The sequence below is a fragment of the Prionailurus viverrinus genome, chromosome B3 (assembly GCF_022837055.1).
Source record: "Prionailurus viverrinus isolate Anna chromosome B3, UM_Priviv_1.0, whole genome shotgun sequence".
Classification (NCBI taxonomy): Eukaryota; Metazoa; Chordata; class Mammalia; order Carnivora; family Felidae; genus Prionailurus; species Prionailurus viverrinus.
This window is the reverse complement of record NC_062566.1, coordinates 142,242,875-142,264,783: the sequence shown is the minus strand read 5'-3', so window position 1 is coordinate 142,264,783 and position 21,909 is coordinate 142,242,875. Positions and strand designations below refer to the sequence as shown.

Sequence of the window (21,909 nt, the reverse complement as noted above, 5' to 3'; positions counted from 1 at the left end):
GGGAGGGACACAGCAAAGGACTCTTCAGCCGGCAGCCCCGTTGTCCCGGGTGGAGACCAGCATCCTCACTGCGTTTCCAAAGGAGAACAATTCAGCGGGAGCCGGGCCCCGGGTCGGTCCTGGCCGCCTGGTCTGTCCCCTGCCCCCTGCGGGGTCCAGGGGTCAAATCTCCTGCCCCGAGGCCCTGCCCTCACCCCTCTTCTCCACAAGGGAAAGACCTCAGAGGGTGCCCTCGGGCTCCTCCTGCTACCACAAGGGACTGTCCCCACTGGACAGGCAGGTCTGACATCCCCTAGGGTCTGGGCCTGCCTGAGCCATTCGGGACCGTTTGTCACCTCACCCAGCGCCACCTTCAGCCTCAGCCCTGGCATGGTGGTCCTCACTGGCCATCACTCCCCAGCCTCCCTATATCTGAGGGTGCCCCCCACACTCCACCCTCTGCCCTACACTGTGGAAGCGGCCCAGGCGGTGCCACGGCCATGCCTGCCTCGAACCTGCCCCCCCCCCCCCCCCCCAGTGCCCATGGCCTGCCCTCACTACGGCCCCTCGGTACTCAAGCCCACAGGCACCCTGTCCCTCACTTCTCTGGCGCGGGGACCCACTGTTCCCCAAGACGCTCTCCTCAAGCTGCCCATGGCTGGCCCCTGCATAGCTGTTAGCCTTTCGCTCGGGTCCCCCTCCTCCAGAAAGCCCCCCGTGACATCTCCCAGCCCTGTTGCCGCCTGTCTAGCTCCAGCCGCTCTGCACACATTGAAGCTGCTGGGGTCGGGCTGCGGCTCAGAGGACGGATGGCTGGTGGACGGACCTTGCCTGGCCCTGGGGGTCTGGGGGGTGGGGGGCGTGCAGGGCCCCAGCGGCACCCAGCCCTGGCGGACTTGGCTAGAGGTTCCTCTTTGTGGGAGGTCTCTGCGTGAATCACCCCTCAGGCCCAGGCACAAATGCAGGAAATCGCCATTCTATGAGACTCTATTTTCTCCCACAGAGGGGAAAGTCTGTCACACGAAGGGCATTGTTCCCCTGCTCGTGCTTTCCGGGTGGGCACGGTCCGCGATGGGGCTTGCGCGTTCTGGGGGCTCCTGGCCGAACCGTTTCCCTTCGAGACCCAGGGGCGCCTAGAGGTTGGGAACATGGGGCCGCGGCGCAGCCACCAGCTTCAGGGGGACACGGACCCACCCGCAAGGCGGTGCGGGTCCCGGGAGCCTGGGTCTGCACAGCGTCGGGGCCCGAGTGAGGTCAGGGCCAGGGTTCTGCCTGACACCCACACGCTCTCTGCCCGTCTGTGGGCCTCGGGGTCCCGTCCAGGCTCCAGCTCAACCTTGCCTCCCCCTCTCCAGGAGGGCCGCCCCAAACCCACCCTGCGCCCCCTGCAGCCTTTGAGACCTGGCCAGGGGCTGTGGCCCTACCGCCCCTTGGCTCTGGGCTGCACGAGCCACTCTGTCCTGGGGAGACCCTGACACAGTCGGGCAGCAGAGGGGCAGGCAGCCCCCACGTGACGCCACCCCGGCCACTCGGTCCCGTTGCTGCCCTCGGGGCTGACGTCAAGTCCCACGTGGGGCACACGGGGCACACGCGGCACATGGGGTGAAGGGGCCGGGGCGTTGCTTACAGCTCAGCTCAGTCGTACACGGGAAATGGCAGGTGCACTGAGGGGCTCCCACGAGCCCCCGAGGAGCCCCGGGAAGGGCTGTGGACAGCTGACACCCCACTTCTCACATCCTGGAGGATCCCAGCGAGGAGCCCGGGAGTCTCGGGGTGCAGGTGCCACAGACCCAGGGCCACCCAACACTGAGCCCCCGGTTAGAGGTAGGAGTGGCAGGAGAGGGGCAGGGCTCAGGCCGGAGGGATGGGAAGCCACGCAGCCAGGAGGGCAGGCCGAGGGTGGGCGTCGGGGCCTTAGGAAGGGTGGTGGCAAGGAGGAGGCGGGGGCGCGGCCTCCGTGTGAGCAGGAGGACGCCCCGACCCCCGGCCCACGCACTTGAGTCCCAGCCCGGCAGGCTCCGTGATGCAGTCGGTAAGGCCAGGCCAAGGAAGAGCCCAGCCTGAGGGAAGAAGGGAGTAATGTGGCCCGGGTGTCCCGGGCAGGACAGACTGACAGACTGGAGAGCGGGGGGGCACAGGAAACCAGAGGCAGGAGCCCAAGTCTCAGAGAGAGCCGGTGGAGACACAGGTCCTGATGCCACTGAAACACGGGGCTCAGGAGGTGTCCCCAGAGAAGGAACCAGGGAAGGTCATGGCAAGGCCTCTCCTGGAACAGGGCGGGGTGCAGAGCCGGCAGCCACACCAGGGCAGAGACAGCGGTCGGAGGAGGGACGGCACGATCGAGTTCCCTCCGAGAACAAAACAGAGAAGGGACTCTTCAGAGAAGATTTGCCTGAATTACAGACGCAGGACTCGGGTGGAGAGGACTTTCAGGGGGCACGGGGGCCGTGGGGGTGGAGTTTGGCCTCTTATCACCCGGCTCACACAGACCCTCCTCCATCCCTCCTGCCTCCGGCCTCCACCTTTCGTCCTCACCCTCTGACACGCCTCCTCCCACTTGGTTGTTCTGAAGCGAATCGTAGGTATGGCTTCATATTTCAGTTTGTATCGCTAAGAGACTACTTCCCAGAAAGGGACTACAGTGCCCTCAGCACACTGGTGCCCAGTCTGGTTCCAGTTTCCTGGACAGTCGGTCTGATGAGGGCCCGCGCATGGCCCGCATGTTGTAACTCCTTCGTGTGTCTCTCGGATCTCAGTGTCCTCAGGTCCTCCCTTGCAGTTGTCTAGCATTTGGGCCCCGACCACATATCTGCCATGGACCAACTGTTGAGTGTGGCCATGGTAGGCGCGGGACGTCGCTCATCAGCGTGTTCTCCTGTTTGGAAGTGCGTGGTTTCTGATTGTTTTATTTTATATTTTTTTATTGCAGTAAAACATACCAAGCATAAAATGGACTGTTATAACCATTCTAAAATACAAGCATCACAAAGGACAAAGAGGAATATCAATAAGTGTGACATGACTCTCAGATCAGAGAACAGAACACATATGCCACTAAAAACATAGCTTCAGAAAACAAAAAGCCACAGATGACAAGCGACCTGCTCCAACTCCTCTCTGCACACAGACAGCTCGAGCAGCCACAAGCAAAGATGTGAGCAATTTGGATAATGCGATAAACTGAGGCACACTCTTTTCTAGTACAAATGGGACACTCTCCAAAGCAACACGTTTTGGATCCCAAAAGAGGCCTCAGGACACCTTCGGAAGTAGAAGCAGCCACACGGGAGGCAGGCAGACAAGGAGGCGACGAACTGCCTGCCCACTGCCCCTAGTGCTGCAGAAAGTGGTTCCAACCTAGAATTCCATACCCAGCCAAGCCATCCTCGGAGTATGAGATGAAATAAAAAACATTCTGAGACATGCGAGGTGTCACGCTATCTGCCACGTGTGCTCTCTCAAAGACCTGCTCCAGGAAAACAAGCGTGCAAACCAAGAAAGAGAGAAGCCCAGCATGCAGACCCCAGTGTCTCACACAGGAGCCCCAGGAAGGGAGCCCCAGGGCTGTGGGGGGAGAGGTCTGCGGGACAGCTGTGCCTTGTGAGGGTCGGCCATCCGGACTGGGCAGCTGAGGACACAGCTTCCCCCAGGAGCAGCGGCTCTGACACGTGCCTGACCTACGCCAGAGAGTGCGCAGAGGACCCTGGTGGGTCAGAAGCAGACACGTGGGGCAGCCCATCCTCCTAGCCCTGCCTTTTGCCCTGCCCGGGGCCGTGGGCGCCTGGGCGTCCAGAGATCATCTGCGTCCCTGCCCGCCGACTGGGAGGCCGAGGCTCTGCGGTGTCTCTCCTCCTGGGGGGCCTTCAGCTGAGCCGCTTGTCAAAACAGGGAGAACGTAGGCCGGGGACGTACACCAAGTGCTAAAAGCCAGGGGACAGGACACGACGTCTGGAGGAAGTTGCTTTGCTGGGACAGTCCCCCCAGCGGCTTCCAGGGAACCAAAAATGTGCTATTTCGTATCGGGCTCCTGCATGTCTCTTTTGCCATTTTTTTTAACTGGTTTTTATATGCTTCTCCTTGCACAACACGTCGCACTTTACCGTCTGAAAACCAACGGTGCCGCTTCCCCAGGCACACGCAGCACAACACTGCTGGGGAGGCGTTGGCAGCAGTGGGGGGCAGCAGGGGGGCATCCACAACAGCGGGGGGGGGGTGTCCCCAACAGCAGGGGATCCGAGTCCACAAAGAGGCACCCCAGAGAGATCCAGGCAGATCTGGGTGCACGAGGGGGCTCCGTCTGGGCGCGGGGAGTCTGTATGCACGTTCTCCCAGGTCATCACAGACCCAGTGGCCATTCCGATTCAAATCCCTCCTGTTGGTTTTATCCCATTTGTTCTAGCGCTTGTAAGGAAAAGTGAAGGTTAATGATAAATAAGCTAATTCTGAAGAAAAACAGGCAAAGCAAAGAGGTGGAACTGTGGAGTCAGACGTGAAGTCAGCAGTGACACCGGGCGGCACTGGCACGGGCATCGGCAGTGGCAGGAAGAAAGCCCGAGCGGCCCGGCCATGCGGTCCGGCCTCTCTGGGGGACCAGGACTCAGAGGCGGTGGGCGGGGCCAGCGTGAGCTCCGTCCACAAGGCTCAGGCCAGAGCAAAGACCCCGATACGAAAACCTGGGCTCCCCGGGGCTGGACGGTGACACCAGACCCCCCCATCCGTGACACACCTGCCCAGACACAGACGGGGCCACAGTTACAGGAAACAGGACGGCGAGTGTGCACGAGGGACCGCCTGTAATGCCCCGATAGAGGCTGAAACATCGCGTCGGGAAACAGGGACAGCGCCGCCGAGAAGGCGGGGGCGGGAGAGGAGGCACGGGCTCCCCGGGGTCAGAGACACGACGGCAGCAGTTTGGAAGATGGGTTGAAAGTTAAAATTGAGAAACGCTCCCATTCAGCAGAACGGAAGGGCAGACATACAAACAACAGACCACAGAGGTGTGATCTGACATCCAGCCAACGGGGTTCTGGAGCGGTGAGCAAACGGAAGGGAGAAAATGCCAGAAGGTTTCACAAACTGCAGGGCACACGTTTGCAAACAGATGGGTCGCTGGCTGAGGATCCAGAAGCCCATCCCAGACCCGACGCGATGGGACTTCAGGATCCAAACGCAGCCAGAGGGGCACAGGCCCCCCCAAGGGGTCAGGGACTGGCTCCGCCGTTCCTGTGACGCCAGAAGCCCTGGGCAGCCGCGTCTTCAAGCTAGGACACCCGCCCGGATCTCAGCTGCTGAGGACACCAAATACTTGGCTTTCGGGAGACACCCCTCACACGAGGAAGCAGACCAGGGAGGAGGAAGGCACGGGTCGGTGACGCTAGGCTGGAAGTCATCAGGGAGACGAGGGACCCCTGGGTCCTGGAGAAGGGGCACCAGTCCAGGGTGGCCGCCACACAAGACCATTCGCAGGATGACCAGGGGCGTTGACCCGGGTTCTCCAGAGAAACAGACAGATATATAAATGTCTGTGTGTATCAAAGTCACTCTCAGGGACGGGTCCCCCCGTGCTTGTGGTTTCACTCTCAGGGCCTGTCCCCCGTGTTCATGCTGTCACTCTAGGGACGGGTCCCCCCGTGCGCATGCCGTCACTCTAGGGACAGGTCCCCCCGTGCTCGTGCTGGCCACAAGGCCCCATGACCGGACCCAGGAGAGCCGGCCGTGGGTCCCGCTCTGAGCCCAAAGGCGGGAGGAGACCCGTGTCCCAGCTGGAAGACGGGCAGAGGGGGTGGGTTCTCCCCCTCCGCCTTCGTCTTCAGGCCCCAACTGATCGGACGAGGCCCACCCACACCGGGGCGGCCTCCGTTTCCCTCAGTTCGCCGAGTCAGATGTCCGTCTCACCCAGAAACGCCGGGCGTAACGTTCCACCAAATACCCGGGCCCCTGCGGCACAGCCACGCTGACGCGTAAGACGAGCCATCGCAGGAGAAGGAAAGAGAAGGGATGATTACATGAGAAGATTAAGCGTGGAAGGAAGTACAAACAAGACGCTCTTCTGAATGTGCTACAGAGTGCACACTCCCTCGAAGGAGACAAACGTCCAGTGCCGAGTTAGCAGGGGGTCCCAAGCTGGACGCCCCGGGAGGGGAAACGGGCACGTGTACACGCGCACGTGCGGAGGAGCTGAAGTCCCCAGGCCGTGGGGCTGAGGCAGTGGACGCTCCCCTCCGTCCGCTCCGCGGCCACCTGACCTCCTCCTCACCCTTGTGGTCCGTGCTCAGGGAAGGCAATGTCCCCCGGCCAGACCTCGGAGGAGAATGGTCACTGGTCCTCAGAGCGGGGCCTCCTGGGCAAGGGTTTCCTCTCAATTGCAAAGCCCCTCCCGTGTACTGATGCCACGGGGTCTGCAGACAAGGCTGGGACCACGGTAGCCACCCTGTGACCGTGAGGTTGAGCGGGGCTGACGTGCTGTGCGTGGCGGAGCTCGGGGACAGCTTTGGGGCCTCCTCCTTGCAGACTTCTCACGCGAGATGGTCGACCCCGTGCCGTCTGAACTCCTGTGGGCGGCTCCCCTGTTTGTCTGTGGCTGAGCCTGTCGTAACCAATGCGTTACACATACCGTGTGGTCGGGAAAAAAATACCTTCAACCCACAACTGCACAAACAGCCAGGCGCCTGGGTGGCTCAGGCAGTTCAGCGTCTGACTCTGGATTTTGGTTCAGGTCGCGGTCCCAGGGCAACGGGATTGAGACCCGTGTTGGGCTTGCACTGAGTGGGGAGCCTGCTTGAGATTCTCTCTCCTTCTGCCCCACCCCCGCTTGCACTCTTCCCCTCTCTCTCTCTCTAATGATAAAATAAAAGATAAGCAAAAAGCCCAAGACAAAACACACAGCCATCACCCGAAGTCCCTTCCTAACTGACGTGAAAAGAAGAAAGAGGCTTCTCTGGGCGCCCGGGAAGGATCAGGGGTTTGGTACCTTCTCCCCATTGCCGCCCCTGGTGCTCCCCCAGGCTCACGGAGGTTGGGGAGCCGAGCCCCCCAGAAAGGTGAGGCTTCAGCCCCAGCAGGAGCCTTGCTGCCCCTGGGTCCTCTGCACAGGTGCCCACCTCGCTCGGCCCCTTTGCTTAGCGGAGAAGACCCACCCACACCAAGCCTGGAGGCCCTCTGCCCACAGCTGGCTGCAGAGACACAGAGGTCAGGACACACACGCGCGCGGGCAGGCCACCAGCGACCACTGAGTGACGTGGGGCACAATGGCGCGTGCTCCTCAACTCAGCTGCTCCCTGCCTTCGGGTATCCCTGCTCACCTGTGTGTGGTGCCCAGACGCACCCCTACAGCTCCACACCGTCACCCTCGGGGCCCCACCCACCCCTCGTCCTCACGCCTGAGAGCCGGTGGGCTCCCGTGCCTGTGCCCCTGAACTTGCCCCTCCCTGACTGTCCTCTGGCTCAGCCCCTCCACGCATTAGCTGTGCACCTGCTCTACACGCCCAGGCCCGGCTGCACTGTTCCTGCCGGCCCACCCCTCTGGCCCTCACTCCTGGTGCTGCCCCCCACCCCGAGTCTCTCCCACCAGGAGCCCCCGACCAGCATCCTCACCTCTCTGGACCACGGCTTGCCCATCACCCTCACTACGAAAAGGCTGAACCTTGGAGGAAGCCAGTGTCTGCCTGTCTATCTGCCCAGGCTGCTGGCTACTGCCTGAGAGCACCCTGCAGCCTGGTGCCACCGGAAAGCCCTGCTGGCCAGGCCATCAGGGCTCGCAGCCCCCCTCCCCGTGGGGACCACTGTGCAGCCGGTGAGCCCGCCCCTGCTCCTGCAGAGAGTGGGAGGCCGCAGCCAGCGGCAGCCTCCGGCCGCCCCGCCAGCGCCCGCCCGGCACCGAGGAGCAGGGCCTTCGGGAGCCCCGGCGGCATCCCACTGCCCTGCTCCCCGTGTCCACACCCTGGTCCCCAGCACTGGGGCAACGGAACCGTATGTGGCACGGAATGATTAAGTCCTGCGCCGAGATGGGGAGATCAGCCTGGATTATCGGGGTGGGCCAGGTCATCACAACGTCCTTATAAGGAAGCGGGGGGGGGGTGGAGGAGGAGACGTAATGATGGGAGCAGAGTCAGGGAGAGGGCCAAGGGGCATGGGCGCCTCTAGAAGCAGAGAAGGCCAGGCCAGGTGCTCTCCGGGAGCCTCCAGAGGGAAAGTGGCCCCGGTGACGGCTGAGCCCAGTGAGGCCTGTGTTGGACCCCTGCCCTCAGAGCTGCAGGATAAAAAATCTGTGCTGCCTTAAGCCACCGGTTTGGCCTCCAAGGTGCTGGGGCACGGACACGGGGGCTCCGTACCAGCTCAGCCTCCAGATGGGGCTCAGCGGGGCCTCTGGAGGCGGCTTTGGGATAGGCCCCTGTTGCTGAGGGCGGAGGGCTTCTTCCATCCTGACCCATCCCCTTCCTCCAGGTCTCTGGGAGCGGCGCCACCTTGGCTAGACTGCCCCCCAGCCCGCCCCCCCTGCACTGAGGGGGGTACTCGGCCCAGTGCCTGTTACCAGGGTCCCCCGGTTCCAGGCCGCCTGGATGTGGTAGGCACTTCAGAACGATGGCTGGATTCACACCTTCCTGGAGAGACTCACTGCCACCCGTGGCCTCCTGACCCCAGGTCCACATTTAGGGTGCACATCCACGTCCAGGACTAAGGGGAAGGGCCCTAGGGCATGTGGGGGATGGGGCTGGGGGAGATGCCTTGAGCGGTTTTACAGACAGTTTTTCCCCTTTTAAAGAAACTGAAATCCATGTGACGTTAACCCTCTCACCCTGTATGCACTCCAGTGGTCTTCCCCACCCACTGCCTGGCTCTAGAACTCGGGCTCCGCCCCTAGAGGGAACCTCATCCCCAGGAGCAGCCCCCCCACCCCAGCCCCTGGCGATTCCTAAACTGCTGTCTGTCTCTGGATTTGCCTGTTTTGCCTCACGTCCATGGGATCATATAAGACGTGGCCTCTTGCGTCTGGCTTCCCTCACTCGGCATGACACCGAGTTCACCCGTGTATCTGACTTTGCCTCCTTTTTATGACCCAACAGACACTCTCCCTTAGGGCGAGAGCACACCGCTCACCTGCTGGCCCGCGGAGGGAGGTGCGCGTTGCCTCCGGCTGCCAGTAGGGCCGGGGGAGAGAGGGTCTCCCGAGCCGTCCAGCCGGGAGTGCACTCAGCAGGGCAGACGGCAACTCTACAGAGCTGCTACTAGTTCCCAGAGGAGCAGCACCTCGCTGGTACTGAAGGGACGTAAGTTCCGCAGTCTAGGCTACGAGCCACTGATGTGATGCACAGTGCTTTCCGCCTCAATGTGAAGGAAACAATGCTCTGTGAGATGCTGCGTCTTCCCAGATGCTCCTGCAGCTCCCTGCGGCCCCTCCTCTGCCCAGGCCGGGGCTCTTGCCAGCTCAGCTCTGTGATTTGTCCTGTGCTCTGGGAAGGGAGCGTCCCTGGGCCCGGAGTGTGTGCAGGACAGGTGCACCTGGCTGCTGGGTGGGGTGGGGCCAGCTTCTGGGACGGGCCCTGGTGTTCGTCTCTCTGCCCCCCCGCCGCCCCCCCCACCCCAGGACACTAGGCGGGTGGCGAAGGCTGGGAGGGGCAAACCCCTACAGGATTATTGGGGGCCCGGTGCTCCAGAGCCCTGTGAGGTCCCTTCCCTGGAACCCGGGCAGCCCAGGACTTTCTCTGTGACACAGGACGCAGTGGAAATGGTGCTGCAAGACATCTGAGGTGGGTCATGGGAAACACGGCCTCGTGACCATGTGCTGGGGGAGCTGCTGTCGTGGGAGAACCCCACTGCTCCGAGACTGCCATGCCACACACGGAAAGGTCACACACCGGGAGAAGGCCAGCCAGCCCATGGGAGGGGCCAGACACACGGCAAAGAGGCCATCCGGGTCACGTAAGCCCACGGAGCCCTGCTGCTCCTGACCACAACCGCAGACAAACCCGAGGGGAGAGCTGCCCATCTGGGCGGGGGCCATCCATGGACTGAGCTAGCAACAAATGGGTGCTTGCTTTGAGCCACGAAATGCTGGGGTGCCTTGTTGCACTTACACAGCAATGGATAAAGACACATGGGAGTCAGCTTCGGGGCCACATGGCCAGACCTGTCTGGGCTATTAGCCCTGGGGCCGTAGTTCAGAGAGCAGGACTCAGCGCCCCTACCCCACAGACCTTAATGGTCCCGGGGAGGCAGTGGGTGAATTTGGAAGGGGTCCGCACATCCACACCCAAGGCAAGAGTCCAGCTGTTGGAGCCTTTCCACAGCTAGAGGGGTGTCAACACGGTGGGACTTCCCAGGAAGGGGTGGGTAGCAGCAGGCTCCAGAGGTGAGGCCCGGACAGCTCCAGAGACAGGGAGTGTCAGCTCCTCCCGAGTCCGGCAGGTGGGCAGCGCCTCCCAGGCCAGCCCCCTGCCCCCCCAGGGGAGGGCTCGGCTCTGCTACGGCCCTGGTCCCGCCCCCTTCCCGGGCTCTTTTGCCTCGCCCTCCTTCCAGAGCTTCTGTCTTCCCGGCCAACAGGCACCCTGGAGGTGACTACACTGTCCCCCACCGTCGCCCGCGCAGTGACCCCGCGCGCAGCCGCCGACCGACCCCTTCCTTCCTCCTCTCGCAGGCGCCACCAGGCAGCCCCGACCCCTGACCGTTCTCTTCAGGGCCCAGCCTCTCCCCGGCTGGGGCCTGACCCCCACCTAATCTCCGGGCCTTGGTCAACCCATGCGGGCTGGGACAGCCGCTCGGCTCATCCCGCTGCAGCTGGACCGCGAAGTCCCGGGTCCGGCGGGTCCCCTCCAGCCCCGCCCGCCAGCCCTGCGCCGCAGCCGGGGTCCACCGGGCTGGCCCTCCCCGCTCGGCTCCCGCAGCGCGCGGAAGTGGGAGCGCCTCACCTGCTCGGACCCCGACCCTGGCAGGTGCCGCCCGCGGTCCGCCCCGTCCCGCCCCCGCTCGGCGCCCGTCCGCCCCGCCCCGCGCGCACTGGGCATGCTCAAAGCCGGGTCACGCGCCGCGCGCCCGAGGCCCGTGCGCACTCTGCCCGTGGCCGCCCGGACCCGGCTGCCCGGCGCGCTGCCATGGAGCGCATCGAGGGCGCGGCCGTGGGCCGCTGCGCAGCCTCGCCCTACCTGCGGCCTCTCACGCTGCACTACCGCCAGGTGAGCCCGCCCGCGCGTGCGCCTTCCGCGGCCCCGCTCACCGTGGGCAACCCCCCACCCCGCCCGGCCCCGCCGGAGCCCCGCCCCCGCCGGGTCCCGCCCCCACCATAGGTCCCGCCCCCGCCGGAGCCCCGCCCCCGGCGCCCCGCCCCTCGCGCCTGGCCGAGCTCCCCGGCTCTACGTGCGGCTCCGGTTCGAGCCGGGTTCCCAGCCGGGGTAAGCGCCCGGGTCGGACGCCGCTGGGGGACCACTCATCCCTCCAAGGAGGCTTGGCAGGGCCCCAGCGCTCCGCACGTGGGCTTGCTTCCGAGGGCACCTCAGAGTCCCCACCTGCTCGGCCGGCAGGCGGGCTGCCCCTCGGGCATCCTTCCCCCACCCCGCCCTCCCACCTGTCACAGGAAGAGCAGGACCAGCCGACTTCCTGGGCGCCACGCACATAGCAGGTTCGGGAGAAGTATTTGTGGGGCGAATGAGAACCAGCTCTGTGGTTCGGGTCCACCGGCGCCCGCCCGCCTCCCAGTCAGCTGGGCCGGGTGTTCCGTGCTCCTCTCCCCGGCTGCCTCTGGGCTTGCGGCTACCTGTCCTCTCCGTGGCCCTTCGCTCAGCAGCCTCCAGCCTGAGGGAGGCCCCCGCGGCCCTCGCTTGCCCTGCCCACGTAGTCCTTTGGCTCCGTCCTTGGGATGGGCCCAAGTTGGCAGTGCTGGCCTGGGACAGACGCAGGGGGTCAGGTGACAGACAGGGGCCTGGAGGTGGCTGCCCTTCTCCCTGGCACTGACTTTGGCTGGGGATGCCTGACTGTGGCTGCGCAGCCCCCCAGGGACTGAGGCTCCGGGAGGCAGTGGGTAGGCGCAGGGTGGGCCAGGTGCATAACTGCTCTAGGGCCTATGGCTGCAGTTCTCTCCCGGTTTTGTTTTTGTTTTTGTTTTAAGTGCAGAGCCCAACGTGGGTCTGGAACCCACACCCCTGAGATCCTGACCTGAGCTGAGGTCAAGAGTCAGACGCTTAACCGACTGAGCTACCCAGGAACTCTTCTAAGATTTTATCCTTAAGTAATCTCTACACCCAGCATGGGGCTCGAACTCACAACCCCAAGATCAAGGGTCGCACACTCTGCAGACTGAGCCAGCCAGGCGCCCCTCTCCCAGTGCCTGTGAAGTGTGGTAGCCTGTCTGTGTGTTCCCACTAATGGGTGCTGGTGACCAGAGCAGAGGAGGCCGTGATGGGCACAGGCCTGGGAACCAACGCAGCACGCCTCCAGGGGACATCGGGCTGGGCTGTGCGTGCCACTGAGGGACATCTGCAGCCCTCTGTCATTAGCTACCCCTGGTCAGGGGAGACGTGCTGGCCAGACAGGCCAGAGGCAGGTCATGTCTGTGGCTCTGAAGTCCTGTCTCTCCCTCCCAGGGCCCCTGGAAGATTAACCAGGCCTAGGACCCAACCGGCTGGTCCGGGGGTCCTGTGGAGGGGCTGGCTGGGCCTCACTGGCTCTCCTGGACTGCCCCTGGCACCCTGCCTTGGCTGGACCTGAGGGTCTGACAGACAGTTTGATCTTGAGCTGAGAGAGTGCCCAAGACTCGCACGAGATGGCCCGTATCCCGAGGGAGGCCGGAGGCACAGCAGGCCTCCTCTGGAGCCCGTCCTGGGTGGGTGGCTGGCCCCAGGGTGGCCAGATGGCAGGCAGGCCCAGGCTTGCCTCCTGGGGGTGGTGCCTCTCAACGGCCTCCCAGGCAGCCCGAGCTGTGCACCACAGGGTGTCCACCCTCCCGCCGCCTTGGAAACAAAGGCCCCACCACTCCTCTGGGACTCCTCTGCCTCCAGCCGAGCTGAAACCAATTTTCCCCGCTCCTCTTGCACCAGCGTGGGGGCCTCTGCCTGGAACACCCTTCGCTCGCTTCAGTGGGGCCTGGTGCACTGTCACCTCTTCCAGGAAGTCCTCCCTCTCCTGTAGCCCCATCGGCACATTCTGTGTCTCTCGTGTCTTCAGGGCCTGGATAGAGCCCCAAAAGTGGGGCCTGCAGCTCTCCAGGGCCTTAGGGCCGGCCCAGTGACCGAGGGTGGCTAGGCTAAGCCTGCTGGTGACAGGCCGCCTCGGGGCGGGGCCCCAGGGCCCCAGGGCCAGCTACGTTGGCAGAGGCCCCTTGGGGAGCAGGCAGGGCCAAGTGGAATGCTGTTGTTGGCTCTGGCCCCTGGGATGGGAGCCCACCTTGTCTAGCGGTGTCCAGCTGGCAGGAGTCTGGGCCCCTCGCACCCCCTGACCGTCCCCCAGCAGGCCCTGCACCACCTCCTTCGTTCACTGATGGCTGCCTGGAGCCCCAGGAGCCCTTTGGGGGTGTGCTGCCCAGGCCTGGGGGGCAGGACGGTGGAGGCCAGTGACAAAACAGCAGGACCACAGGATGTGCGAGAGACGGCCTGAGACAGACACCGGGCTGGGGGAGGGGCTATCACCCGGCCGGTCACCGTCGTTGTCATTACATCACTCCATCCTGCAGGGCCGCCTCCCGCCTGCCTCGGGTGGTGCCGATGCCCTCTCAGGAGGCCGGCCAGCCCCTCCTGCCTTCCTGTCACCCTGTCCCCTGGCCCGAGGGAGCTTCAGCAGTGAACACCTGATCTCTGTGCCCTGGGGACCCTCCCTGTCCTGACTGTAAGGACACCTTTGCCTGTCTCTCCCCCACAGCCCCCACAGTCCACCCTCCACTTGCTGACAGGATACGTCCCTTTGCAGCGACTTGAGGTCAGCCTGTGCCTTTCCACCATTTGCTCTGGTTTTCTGCCTCGCCCCACCCCCCCACCGGAGCACCAGACTGTCGCTGACCTCCCCGGCCGGCCCGCTCCTGCTCCTCCCCCACCTGCTGAGGCTCCCTCGGTGGGCCTCCAGTGGGTCTCCGGGCGGGGGCTGGTGCGCGGGTCGTCTGGCCTTCTCAGCCGCCCTGAGCGCTTGGAGCCTCGCTGGCAGCCCCGTGGCCCACCCTCACCCCTGTGCCATTTCTTTCAGAATGGCACTCAGAAGTCGTGGGACTTCATGAAGACACATGACAGGTGAGAGCCCAGCCTGGCCTGGTTGCCTGGGAAGCCCCCGACTGCTGCCCCCTGGGATGCTGGGCCCCTGGGGGCCTGGAGCCCCACCCCTGCCTCTGGCTCCCGGCTCAGGCCCCGGTGGACCTGGAAGAGGCCATCTGGGTGCCCTCGCCCGCCCCGGGCATCAGGGGTGTGGACTGGATGGCAGTGTGGCTCGAGGAGCGTGGCTGGTGGGCAGCTGGCCAGCGGGGGCCACGTGTCCCGTCAGTCACCCAGCCTCGGCTGCTGCCACCCCTAGCTAACCCTAACCCCACCCTCTTGCCCCCATTCGGCCAGTTGGAATGCAGTGGGCCTGGCCAGCCCTGGCCCTGCCTGGGCCTCAGTCTCCCCATCCCGGTAAGGGACCAGTTTTCCCAGGGTGCTGGGGAGAGGAGGTGGGCCCGGCATGCTGGGAACGGGGCATGGGGGCCAGGGGCCCCAGGGAGACGAGGTGAGGGGGCTGCTTCCGTGCTGAGCTCTGTCCACCCCCCGCAGTGTGGCCATTCTCATGTTCAACTCTTCCCAGCAGAGCCTGGTGTTGGTGAAGCAGTTCCGGCCAGGTGAGGCCGGCCAGAGCGGGCCGCGGGGGGAGGGGAGGGCTGCAGGGGGCACGTTCAGGCCCCTGAGGGCCATCGGGTCCGAACGCAGACATGGGGCGGGGGGCGGGGGGTGCTCCAGGGGGAACTAACGCCCCGTGAGGGGGTCTGGCCTGGAGCGGGGCACGTGGAGGCCTCGACAGCACAGCTGTGACCGTGGTCAATGCCCCCCCGGCCCCCAGCTGTGTATGTGGGCGAGGTGGAGCGCCTCTTCCCCGGGTCCCTGGCGGCCGTGGCCCAGGACGGACCCCGGGCGCTGCAGGTGGAGCTGCCTGGCTCGGCGGGGGTGACCTACGAGCTGTGCGCTGGCCTCGTGGACCAGCCCGGGCTCTCGCTGGAGGACGTGGCCTGTGCGGAGGCTTGGGAGGAGTGCGGCTACCGGCTGGCTCCCTCCGACCTGCGCCGGGTCGCCACCTACAAGTGAGTGGGGTTGGGCCCGCGGGCCTGCCAGGCCGGGGTGGGGGGGCATCTTGTGGTCAGCACCACCCCCAGGGGTGCGACGCGCCGGGGGGGCAGCGAGCGCCCCGTCCTCACGGGTGTGCGGCTCCTCTTTGTTTTCCAACATAGAGTTGGGGGGAGGTGGGGCGGCACGCACCTCAGGTCGCGATCCAGGCCGGAACCCGGGGCTCTGGGGGGCAGTTCTGGAGCACGCGGCGCCCCCACCCTGCGGCCCTAGCAGCTGCTGCCGACAGATACCTCTACTTCCTGTGGGATTAAGCACCGGGCGCTGGGGGTGGGGGTGAGTCACAGATCTGCTGGCAGACGGCGCCTCAGGAATGAGGCTGGGGTGGGGGGGGGGGGCAGGGGTCCGGCCTTGCTGGGGAGCGGAAGCCGTGTGGCCCGGAGCCCGGGTGTCCCCACCATGTTCCCCACGAGGCCCGCAGCTGGGGCTGTCCTCCCAGGATGGGATGTTGGGGTGAGGCCCATCCCGCCCCTGCCCCAGGAATGCTGTCAGGGTCCCTGACCCTGGTGAAGTCTGGGAGCAGGAGGACGGTCCTGGCAGTGACACCCCGTCCCCAGCGCTGAGCACTGGCCGCTGGCAGCCGTCCCCAGAGGGGGGAGCTCTGCTCCTCAGCCCAGTGCAGGAACCACTCGGTGTGGGGCCCAGGCCCAGGGCTTTGTCGCGGTGTCTCCCTGGCCTAGGGGCGGGGGGGCTGGAGCTGACCTCCGGCACACGGAGCCCCCGCGTCGAACATAAGATGCCAAGCGGCTGAGTGTCTTGGTCTGAGGGGCAGGGCTCGGTGACCTGCAGGCGTCCTCCTCGGCGCTGGGGTCCCAGAGGATCTGAGGGGCCTGATCTGGAGCTGGCGTTGAGCCGGGAGGAGGCACTCTGGAAGGTGGGGGACCCCAGATGAGGTGAGCCTGGGCGGAGTCGTGGCAGAGAGGCCGGCCCAAGCGCGGCCCAGGCTGCAACGTTTCCACAAGCAGGGCTATGGCTTGATCGTGTGGGTGCTGGGGAGCCCAGGAGGGCTCTAGGCAGCAAGCAGCATGGTAAAGACTTGCATTTTGGAGGCAAGGGGTGGCTGTGGCAGGGGGGCAGGACTGAGGGGCTGGAGGAGAGGTCAGGGCAGCTGTCCCTGCAGACCCGGGGGCTGGACAGACAGCAGAGAGATCTCGTGCCTTTTCTTCGTGTGGAGGTGAACCAGGCCACTCACCTGCCAGGCACAGGTGACAAGGCCCGAAGGCACATTCCTCTTGCTCTGGGTCAAAGGCTGTGCCTGTCTCCTTCACAAGCTGGCGGAACCTGGGACCGGAAACCCCACACGCTGGCGCTTCCATCAAAGGCGCGGCCTGTGGCCACCGTTGTAAACAGGCCATCGGGAGAGGACTGTGGCAGATAAGAGTCTGGGGCGGGGGAAGCAGCTAGGTGAGGCTGGTCGGGATGGGGTTGGCCCTCCTGGGGGGTGGGGCACGGAAGCTCTGTCAGCCGTCTCTGCCCTCTGCGCCCGGGCAGGTCTGCAAGAGCAGCCTCCGCCCTGCGGGTGTCTGGCTGGCCTGGTGCCCCCGGTCCCCCCGCCCCCCGCACACTCACGCGGGACCTTCCCCTGCGGTTCTGGGACGCGGGCGGGCCCCGCCGTGGCCCTGCCCTCACAGACGGCAGTTCCCGTGGCTGCCCGTTCTCGCCAGTCTGGGCCACCGCACTTCCCCTGGGTGTCTGCCCCCCTCCTGGCGGCCTTCGGCCCGCTCTGGCCACCTGTCCACACCCCTCCACGCCCCAGCTGCCTCAGCATGGCTGTCCCCAGCCTGGAACTGGTGTCCTGCAGATGCTGGGGTTGGGGGCTCTCACAGGGCAGGTCACACGGGTCGCCAGGAGGGCCCTTGCTTCCAGCCCGCCTGGAGCCTCGGGTGGGAAGGGAGGCCCTGGCTGAGGGGCTCGCGTGAGCAGAGGGCAGCGGCCTGCCTGGCGTCTGCACTGCCGAATGTGGCAGAGACCTCGCGGCTTCCATCAGCCCACAGTTAGGACCTCGAAGTCGCTGTGGGTCAGCCGTCTGCGTCTTGGGAACGGGGCCCAGCGCTCAGGGTTTTGCTGTCCTGCAGTCAGGGTCGGCTGGGCTCGGCTGGGGCTCGGGACCCCCCTTCCCGGCGCACACGGTCGCGGCAGAATTCAGCTCCCTGGGGCTGTGTGACCGAGGGCCCCGTTTCCTGGCTGGCTGGTGGCCGGGGACCACAGTCAGCAACTTAAGGCCACCTGCGGGCCTGGACCACGTGGCCCCCTCACAGGGCAGCTTGCTTTGTCCGCAAGGCCTGCGGGACGGGCTTGTCTCTCTGACTTCCTCCGTCTCCCCTCTCCAAACCTGCACTGAAGAGCTCACCTAGTTCGGTTAGGCCCACCAACGTGATCTCTGTGGACGAGTCAAAGTCATCTGATTAAGGCCCTTAGTTACACCTGCAGAATCCTTCCATTTCTGCCACGTGACATAAGAATCACAGAAGCCACACCTAGCATACCGCCAGGTTTCTGCTACACCCGAAGGTCGCAGGAATCTGGGGGTGGGGGGCCCGGGGGGGTGTACCCCGGAGTCCTGCCTACCAGACTGGCCTGCCTGGCCTGGGCGGGGGGGGGGGGGGGCTGGAAGGAGGGCTGGAGGAAGCAGGACAGGTGTGTCCGTGAGGCCCGTGTGGGCGGTTCAGGAGGTGCTGTTTCCACCCGCAGGTCTGGCGTGGGACTGACCGGCTCCAGCCAGACCATGTTCTACGCAGAGGTGACCGATTCCCAGCGGAGCGGCCCGGGCGGGGGCCTGGCAGAGGAGGGCGAGCTCATCCAAGTGGTGCATCTGCCGCTGGATGGGGCCCAGGCCTTTGCGGATGACCCGGATGTCCCCAAGACCCTTGGTGTCCTCTTTGGCATCTCGTGGTTCCTCAGCTGTGTGGCCCCTGGGCTGGGTCCCCGGTGAGACTCCGGGGGGTCGGGACCAAGGTCGGCCACGGTCACCTCCTGCAGATCCAATAAAGGCTTGTACAACTCCAGCCTGTGTCCTCTGGCTCCGAGCGGTGGCCCCAGGTGGGCCGGGGCAGGTGGAGGGACCGCGGGTCTTTCCCCGATGGGCCCTGGGGGAGGGTGGGCTTTCCACCAAGAGGCCTCTGGCAGCAGGCAGGGCAGGGACTGCTGAGGGCAGCTGGTGGCCGGCAGACGGCTAAGGTCAGGCCTTAGGTGGGGGCTCGGCCAGGCCAGGCGCTCAGGGAGGACAGAGTGGTGGGCCATGGTGTGGCCGTAGAGCGGTGGCAGAGCCAGCCCTGGGGAGGAGGTGGGGACAGAGCCGCAGGCTGTTCATTCTCAAGGGCGCGTGCTCCCAGCACCCTACCCTCTCCTGGAGTCCGAAGCCAGGGCCGCTCTGGGTCTAGCACCGCCCCCCCCCCCCCCCCCGACGCCCCGGGTAGTGCTCTGGGGAGTTGGAGTCGGTGATAAGAACTCCTTCTGCCCTCTGGCCTGTGTGTGGCGTGGCCTACAAAGCTGGGAGGACCCCTGCCCTGCACACTGGCCTGTCTTAAGGGTCAGGGGCTGCATGAGCTACCTTTGTGACCCTTAAAACACTTGGGCTCACAGGAGAGCTGGGTGACTGCTCAGCTACGCTCCCAGTAAATGCTCCACATGTAGCGGGTGGATGGGGGTCCTAAGTGGTGAGGGTGTGCCAGTCACCACAGTCCAGGTTGGGCAGTCGGTCGGTCGGGGACGGGGGCCCAGCCTGAGCGCTGGGGACGCTCCTGGAATGAGGGCCAGCCTGACCCCCTTTGCAGCTGGTGACCTGTCCTGGCCCTCCCCCCCAGAGCCCTCCAAGTCCTCTGGTCCACCGAGGGCGGTGCCACGGATGATGGGTTGTGGGCAGCTGGGGGAGGGCCAGGTGCCCACGGGCTGTTGCTGTCACAGGCAGTAGGAGCTGGCATGGTGGGGAGCTCTGCTCCGAACCTGACTTCAGCGTCCCCGCGGACCAGACCTCAGGCTGGAATGGGGCGGGTGCTGAGGAAGGGCCTGCCTTTGGCTCCCGCTGAGACCCCACTGCCAGGTGGGGGCCACTCTCTCTGGCTGAGGTCACCCTGCCGTCCGGTAATCCCCCTGCCCTGCCCCAGGCTGACCCCACACAGGCAGCACACGTGGAAGGCCCCTCCCTTCAGCCGGGGAGGGGGAGGGGGCGGGGGCGACAGGCACAGTGCAGACAGCCCCTGGGCCTGGCATTCGAGGCCGTCCTGAGGAGGCTGTGCCCAAGGGGCCCACCCGAGCGGCACCACCTGTATGCAAATGCTGGCTGCGACCCAGGTGGGGCCTCCGGGGAGCCCAGCCAGTTGAGTGGCACACTGCTGGGAGTGGCCCTCAGGTGTGTGCTGTGCGACCAAGGGGGCTGGCAGGGCTCGGCTGCGGCAGGGTCCAGAGGAGCGGGCCGCGCTGGGCCTCGGTGCATCCGGAGAACGGCTCGCAGGGCGGGAACCCTGCCCAGCCTAGAACCACCCCACCTCCCTCCCTCTTGCCTGCCTGGTGCCCCCCCTCTAGGGCCCCACTGTCCCTCCTCGCTGACCTGCAGGTGCTGCCCGCTGCCTCAGAGGGGCCCTGGCAGGCTGGTGCCGGGGAGCAGCTGGGGGCTGGGGAGCGGCAGGCGGGGGGCGAGGGGCAGAGCCCCCGGACTTGGGTGCGGTCCAGCCCCCTCATTCTGCTCTGCAGCCTGATGGGGCAGGTCAGCAGGCAGTGCCGCTGGGCCTGATGGAGCTGGCATCGATTTCCCGGCACTGGGGGGTGGGGGGGGCTGTAACCGGAAACTCCCCTCCCTGGCCGCTATATTTAGCACCACAGAACACGGGCGGAAGCGCTGCTCGCTCCTGAGCCAAGCCGGCTCCATCCAGACTCCGGGCAGCCTGCACCCTGGCCTGGCCCTGAAGATCCCCTGCCAGGTCGGGGGCCCCCGCCCCTCCCACACCTTGTCGAGTGCCCACCTCAGAGCATGCCCGAGAGCCCCTGGTACTGGGGAGCTCGGAGAGGGAGCTCCCAGGCTAGAGGAGGGTGTCGCAGCCCAGCGGGCCCCAGAACAGGGATGGGGTCTCTCTGGAAGAGGCGGGGCAGCCCGGCCCAGCATGGGTGATACAGGCGCCCTGGGCCCCATAGGATCCCCAGCCCTCCGGCCCAAGGCTGCAGAAACCCCTATGGGGAGCACCCTGAGGGGAGCACTTCTCCCTCTCCCGGCAGCCTCCAAGGCCCACCCCTTGCCTGAAGTGGCCGCCTTCGTGACTCGAACCTCTCCTGGGAATTAAGTCTGGGCTGAGGCTCCCGGGAAGCAGAAGGAGAATGGGGGCGGTGAGACGCAGGAGTCTTCTGTGCCCTGCAGGGTGGGGCACGCTGGGCAGGGAGGCGAGGAGCTGGCCCCTGACAGGCACCCTGGGTCTGCCGAACCCCTGGTACCGCCCTGATGGTCACCCAGCTGCCCTGCTCCCGAAAGGCCCCGAGGGAGGCAGGTGGCACCCGGCCATTGTCTCCCTAGCTTTGCAAGGCAGGTGGGGGCTCTCTCTGCCCGCGAGGCAGGGCTGGCCAGCCGGAGGGGCCCCGGGAAGGCCACCCCCCTCGACAGGCTGAGCTTGAATCTTGAGATGCAGTGAGCATCCCTCCCTGGTACCTCCCAGCTGAGACCGCTCCGAGCACGGAAAGAACCCCTGCCGGAACTCAGCAACTTCTGGAACTGGCGGCTCAGCGAGTCTCCGGGTCGTCCTTCCCTCCTGCAGCTGGCTGTGGGCAGGAAGCTTCAGAGGTGGATGAGGGAGGGGCGTGTGGGGGGATTGTTCTCTGGATTCCGCCCACCACTTGTCTGGGGATTCTGCACCCCGCCCCCCCACCCCAGTCCCTCTGCTGCCAGGCCCCGGTCTGGCAGTCCTGGGCCTCCCTGCCCTGGCTTTACCCCTGCTGCCCCTCTCCCCGCAGCCAGGGATCTCTGTGAAAATGGAAATCTCTACAGCAGCCCGACCCGGCTCAGCTTCTCTCTGTGACTTCCCCTTGGTCTCAGCAGAAGACTAGTGCAGAGGCCCAGCACGGCCGGCAGTCACTATCACCAGCAGCCTCACCTATGCCCCTCACCCCCTGTGCCTCTGCCGTTGTGTCTTTCTCACAGGCTTTCACCTGGGTCAGGCTCCCTCACCCCAGGGCCTTTGCACGTGCTTTCCCCAGCTCCTCACCTGGCTGACTCATCTGCCTTGGGGTCTTAGTAGACCCCCTGCCCAGTTTGCCCTGCCCGCCTCACCCTTTAAGTTTGTCAATCTAGCTCTGTTCGTGCCTGGGCCGGGCCCCCCCAAGGGTTCACCACTTGGCTGAATGCTGGGTAAAGGTGCCTAGAACTTTCCTGGATAGTGGGGGCAGAGGGCACAGACTAGGATGGGCAGGGATGGAGCCCTGGGCCCCTGGAGCTGTGTTTGGGTCTCCTCACTTGTCTAGGGGCCAGGAGTATGTGGGTGCCTGCTTCTGAGCCAAAGAGAAGGAGCCCCCCACCCTGTGCCCCCCTCCCCGTGACCCCTCCCCTGCAGGCAGTAAGTGGAAGGCTCCAACCCAGTTTGCATTCCCTTATTTGGTATGCGTCCTGGCCCCCCCCCCCCCCCATCCCAGCAGCCAGGGCTCAGGTCGGCAGGGATGGGTGCCAGGCCCA

General features: G+C 65.4%; 1 protein-coding gene and 1 long non-coding RNA gene across 2 annotated transcripts; one reads left to right on the top strand and one right to left on the bottom strand.

The window, feature by feature from the left end:
• Positions 1 to 2,882: 2,882 nt before the first annotated feature.
• Positions 2,883 to 10,906, bottom strand: LOC125168699 (uncharacterized). Its single transcript, XR_007153256.1, has 2 exons — positions 9,076 to 10,906; positions 2,883 to 6,565 (listed from the first exon to the last, which is right to left on the bottom strand). It is a non-coding gene; the product is annotated as an uncharacterized LOC125168699 (long non-coding RNA).
• Positions 10,907 to 10,975: 69 nt separating this feature from the next.
• Positions 10,976 to 18,265, top strand: NUDT14 (nudix hydrolase 14). The gene is made up of 5 exons (XM_047863952.1): positions 10,976 to 11,147; positions 14,140 to 14,183; positions 14,697 to 14,761; positions 14,980 to 15,217; positions 17,952 to 18,265. Exons 1-5 carry the CDS (start codon positions 11,067 to 11,069, stop codon positions 18,190 to 18,192), a joined length of 669 nt encoding a protein of 222 aa, XP_047719908.1. The 5' UTR covers positions 10,976 to 11,066; the 3' UTR covers positions 18,193 to 18,265.
• Positions 18,266 to 21,909: the final 3,644 nt, after the last annotated feature.